Raw genomic sequence first — 4,927 nt, 5'->3', positions numbered from 1 at the left:
AAAGCATCCAATATTCCTAATGAAATATTCAATGAAAGCGCACACAATTAAATATGAAAGAGGCAATGAATACACCTGACCTAGGGAATGAGATATTTATTGAAATTGCACAGCATTAATTATGAAAAGTACAATGAAAGCATCCAATATTCCTAATGAAATATTCAATGAATACACCTGACCTAGGGAATGAGATATTTATTGAAATTGCACAACATTAATTATGAAAAGTACAATGAAAGCATCCAATATTCCTAATGAAATATTCAATGAAAGCGCACACCATTAAATATGAAAGAGGCAATGAATACACCTGACCTAGGGAATGAGATATTTATTGAAATTGCACAACATTAATTATGAAAAGTACAATGAAAGCATCCAATATTCCTAATGAAATATTCAATGAAAGCGCACACCATTAGATATGATAGAGGCATTGAATACACCTAACATAGTGAATGAAATATTTATTGAAATCACACAGGATTAATTATGAAAAAAGCAATGAAAGCGCCCAAAATTCCTAATGAAATATTCAATGAAAGTGCACACCATTAATTATGAAAAAGGCAATGAATACACCTAACCCAGTGAATGAAATACCTATTGAAAGCGCACAGGTTTAATTATGAAAAGCACTCTGTGGCCTTGCCTATATCTTATGAAAAGAACATAGGTTTTATGAGAAAGAAAACACAGGACACACCTATGAAAGGCCTTTCATAAAACTTGTGGACTTATACACACAGCTCTACAGGCAAGTGCCTTAGTTTTATGATAAAGGTGGTAGCCACTTGTGGAACCTCCTCCTCCTGGATTAGCATTCGGCTTGTTGTTCGCTTGCGATATGGTGAGCGAGGTGGAAGCAGGACCTGTCCAAGTGTGCGAGACTTGGTTCGTGATAATGTTTGAAGTGTGTGTTTGACTCTGAGCTACGTTCATAGCTTCTCTAACGTTATCTCCAAGGTTCGAGCGGGAAGGAGTGGCGAGGCCAACCGTTACGTCTGGATTGGCGTTATAGGTGGGGGTCGAGAAAAACACGCCGGAGTTGGAGTTATCTGTCCGTTCTAGGAACTGTTTACCTGTTCTGAAAGGCGTTTGGAATCCGAACGACGGTTCTAGCCCTTGGGACCGGTCACGGCCTTGTTCTACGCTTGGGTTATTATCCGGCCAAGGTGAGATATCGTCATCCCAGTCAACTTTCTTCTTAACCTCTGCAGGATTATGGTCGCTATCTTGTTGAGGGATGGGCGTTCTTTCTTTTACAGGTTCGTCCCATGTCAACGCCTGCGTAGGGTGGAGGATGTCCCAACTTACACCATCTCTGACAGCTTGTCGCGCACTGGGCGTAAGCTGACTTTGGTGGTGCGGGATGTTCTCCAGCAAGTATCTCATACGGCCATCCACGCTTCCAATCCTCTCGAAGTCGCTGTATAACTCTGGAGCTGTCGAGACGGGAGATAGGGGAACTTTGTTCCCTTGATACTCAGCCTTGTATTTCATCACTGTCTGTTGTGCTACTTGAAGTCGTTTGACTAAGATCTTATAGGCCATATCCAGTTGCGATCTACTCTCACACCCTCTTAGAGCGGTAGTCATGGCGTCTTCGGGATCGATGCAATACACTCGTGATCTCTCCTCGAAGTCGCTGTATAACTCTGGAGCTGTCGAGACGGGAGATAGGGGAACTTTGTTCCCTTGATACTCAGCCTTGTATTTCATCACTGTCTGTTGTGCTACTTGAAGTCGTTTGACTAAGATCTTATAGGCCATATCCAGTTGCGATCTACTCTCACACCCTCTTAGAGCGGTAGTCATGGCGTCTTCGGGATCGATGCAATACACTCGTGATCTCTCTTCTATGAGTTCGGCCATTCGATTGAGGAATGTTTGTAGTTCGTTAACGGCGCGAAGGATACGAGCGAGCCGATCTTCCTGGACACATATAGAAGTGTAGGGATCAACTCCTTCTCCAGTCTTACGAGTAATATCCGCAGGGTTGAGATTAGGATGCAATAAAATCCATGACACTTCCATTGCAGTAGATAAGCTACTCCCCTTCTCTAGATTATACTCGAGAATCAAGTTGTACATGGGAGAAAGGGAGTACCCTCTCTCCATGCCTAAGCGAAGCACTGCAGCGGTCAATTCCTCGTCGACGGGGAGCGTAGTAGGAGTGACTGAAGCAGGCGGGGAGGAGAGAGGCGAACTATAGCTCGAAGATGCGTCTCCTCCTGACTTACGCCTAGAGAAGTCGTTTCCGTCCGTGGGCAGGGGGGCAGCTGAGTGAATGGGCGGAAATCGAGATTCTTGGGTGGACTGGTGGCTACCACTTTTATCTATAACCTAGACTTAAGCCTAGAGAGTCATTTCTATAACTTAGACTTAAGCCTAGAGGCCATATCTATAATGCTTAGGATTTTTTGAAAGGCATTTCAAATGTAGGCCTGGGTATTTCATAGTGAATTTTCCATAGATACCCAGCGCATTTTCTGCGAAATTTCAAATGCAGCCATGGATATTTCTTTGCGGTTTTTCAATAGATACCCTGGGCATTTCATTGTGATTTTTCAAATGTATTCCTGGGTATTTCATTGTGATTTTTCAAATGTATCCCTGGATATTTCATTGCAAAATTTCAATGGATACCTGGCGCATTTCATTGCGATTTTTCAATAGATACCCTGGGTATTTCATTGCGATTTTTCAAATGTATCCTGGGGTATTTCATTGCGATTTTTCAAATGTATTCCTGGGTATTTCATTGCGATTTTTCAAATGTATTCCTGGGTATTTCATTGTGATTTTTCAATAGATACCCTTGGTATTTCATTGCGATTTTTCAAATGTATCCCTGGGTATTTCATTGCAAAATTTCAATGGATACCTGGTGCATTTCATTGTGATTTTTCAAATGTATCCCTGGGCATTTCATTGCGATTTTTCAAATGTATTCCTGGGTATTTCATTGCGATTTTTCAATAGATACCCTGGGCATTTCATTGCGATTTTTCAAATGTATTCCTGGGTATTTCATTGCAATTTTTCAATAGATACCCTTGGTATTTCATTGTGATTTTTCAATAGATACCCTTGGTATTTCATAGCGATTTTTCAAATATATCCCTGGGTATTTCATTGCAAAATTTCAAATGTAGCCCTGGGGCATTTCATTGCGATTTTTCAAATGTATCCCTGGGCATTTCATTGCGATTTTTCAAATGTATTCCTGGGTATTTCATTGCGATTTTTCAATAGATACCCTGGGCATTTCATTGCGATTTTTCAAATGTAGCCCTGGGCATTTCATTGCAATTTTTCAATGATACCCTGGGTATTTCATTGCGATTTTTCAATAGATACCCTTGGTATTTCATAGCGATTTTTCAAATATATCCCTGGGTATTTCATTGCAAAATTTCAAATGTAGCCCTGGACATTTCATTGCGATTTTTCAAATGTATCCCACATGTCAGGGTCCATGCAATGGGCTTCCCTGGAGGGTGGTCACATGACCAATTACCAAAAATGGTCAAGAAACGAAAGTTGTAGCCCTACACTGTAGCTTCCCAAATCTGTTTGAATTATGTTCTGAAGTGCTCCCATTGTGGAGATATGAGGTAAAGGAATTTCAAAAGCGTCACCTTTTTTTTTTCTTTTTCTGTTTTTCTCTAAGAAAACAAAACCAAATAACATGATTTCAGTATATTCAGAAAGCTAAAAGAAAGGGCTACAATTATTGTATCATGGGAAAAATGACTAAAAAAGGAAGGTGCATCCCGTACTATAAGAATCAGATATAGACTACCAAGTTTACTGATAGACTACAAAAAAGTCGGACTTAGACTACACAGTTTACTGATACACTATAAAAGACTACAAAAGTCGAAATTAGACTACAAAGTTTACTAATACACTACAAAAGACTACAAAAGCATGGACTTAGACTACATAGTTAGGGTTAGAGTCAAAAGGTTATCTTGACTACAAAGTTTGTAGTGTGCGCTTTTTCATTAAAAAAGTTTGTAGTGTCCGCTTTTTGAGACTACAAAAGTTGTAGTGTTGCGCTTTTTCATTAAAAAAGTTTGTCGTGTCCGCTTTTTGAGACTACAAAAGTTTGTAGTGTTGCGCTTTTTCATTAGAAAAGTTTTTAGTGTCCGCTTTTTGAGACTACAAAAGTTTGTAGTGTTGCGCTTTTTCATTAGAAAAGTTTGTAGTGTCCGCTTTTTGAGACTACAAAAGTTTGTAGTGTTGCGCTTTTTTATTAGAAGAGTTTGTAGTGTCTGCTTTTTCATTTAAAAAAGTTTGTAGTTGACATGTAGTTTATGGTGTCCTTGGCCCTATCTATGTTATGGGGATGAGGTTGAAGGATTGCCATCATATTGCCAGTGCTGCAGCATTAGTATTTGACATCATGTACAAGTTGTCTTTCACATTAGGAAAGGCCATTCTATGTCTTTCATATTGATACCTACTGTCCTATCTCAAGACATAATTGCAAGCTCATTGACATGACATGACCAGTTTTTGACATCATGACCAAGTTTGCCTTTTATGGTATCTGCTTTCACATTGATAACTACTGGCCTGTCCCAAACATAGTCAACTTTGATACAGGTCTTTGAGGGCTGTAGGATGATGGGCTGATTCATCCTTTGAGGTGTCTTGAAGACAGGTTATGTTGTAAGTTGACCATGTATTGAGTAGATATCAACATGAATAGCCTTCTCTAGCTTGAAAGCCAACTTGGGCATAATGTGAGGAACTGATGATGTGGCAATAGCAATATGTAAAGTCATGTCAATCCTTCAGCCATATCCCCATATGAGCTTACAATTATGTCTTGAGATAGGACAGTAGGTATCAATATGAAAGACATAGAATGGCCTTTCCTAATGTGAAAGACAACTTGTGCATAATGTCA

General features: G+C 39.7%; 1 protein-coding gene across 1 annotated transcript; it reads right to left on the bottom strand.

Moving 5' to 3' along the window:
* Positions 1-479: 479 nt before the first annotated feature.
* Positions 480-2,405, bottom strand: LACBIDRAFT_330397 (uncharacterized protein; the record flags this gene model as incomplete). The annotated part of the gene is given in 7 exon segments (XM_001884645.1): positions 480-526; positions 556-606; positions 710-731; positions 751-1,290; positions 1,321-2,183; positions 2,247-2,329; positions 2,383-2,405. The coding sequence occupies 7 exon segments, from the start codon at positions 2,403-2,405 to the stop codon at positions 480-482; spliced, it is 1,629 nt and encodes a 542-aa protein (XP_001884680.1).
* Between the last annotated feature and the right edge of the window lie 2,522 nt (positions 2,406-4,927).

This window comes from Laccaria bicolor, genomic scaffold (assembly GCF_000143565.1).
Source record: "Laccaria bicolor S238N-H82 LACBIscaffold_27 genomic scaffold, whole genome shotgun sequence".
NCBI classification, from domain to species: domain Eukaryota; kingdom Fungi; phylum Basidiomycota; class Agaricomycetes; order Agaricales; family Hydnangiaceae; genus Laccaria; species Laccaria bicolor.
Note: the sequence above shows the minus strand (reverse complement) of the source record. Positions and strands in the feature narration are given on the sequence as shown.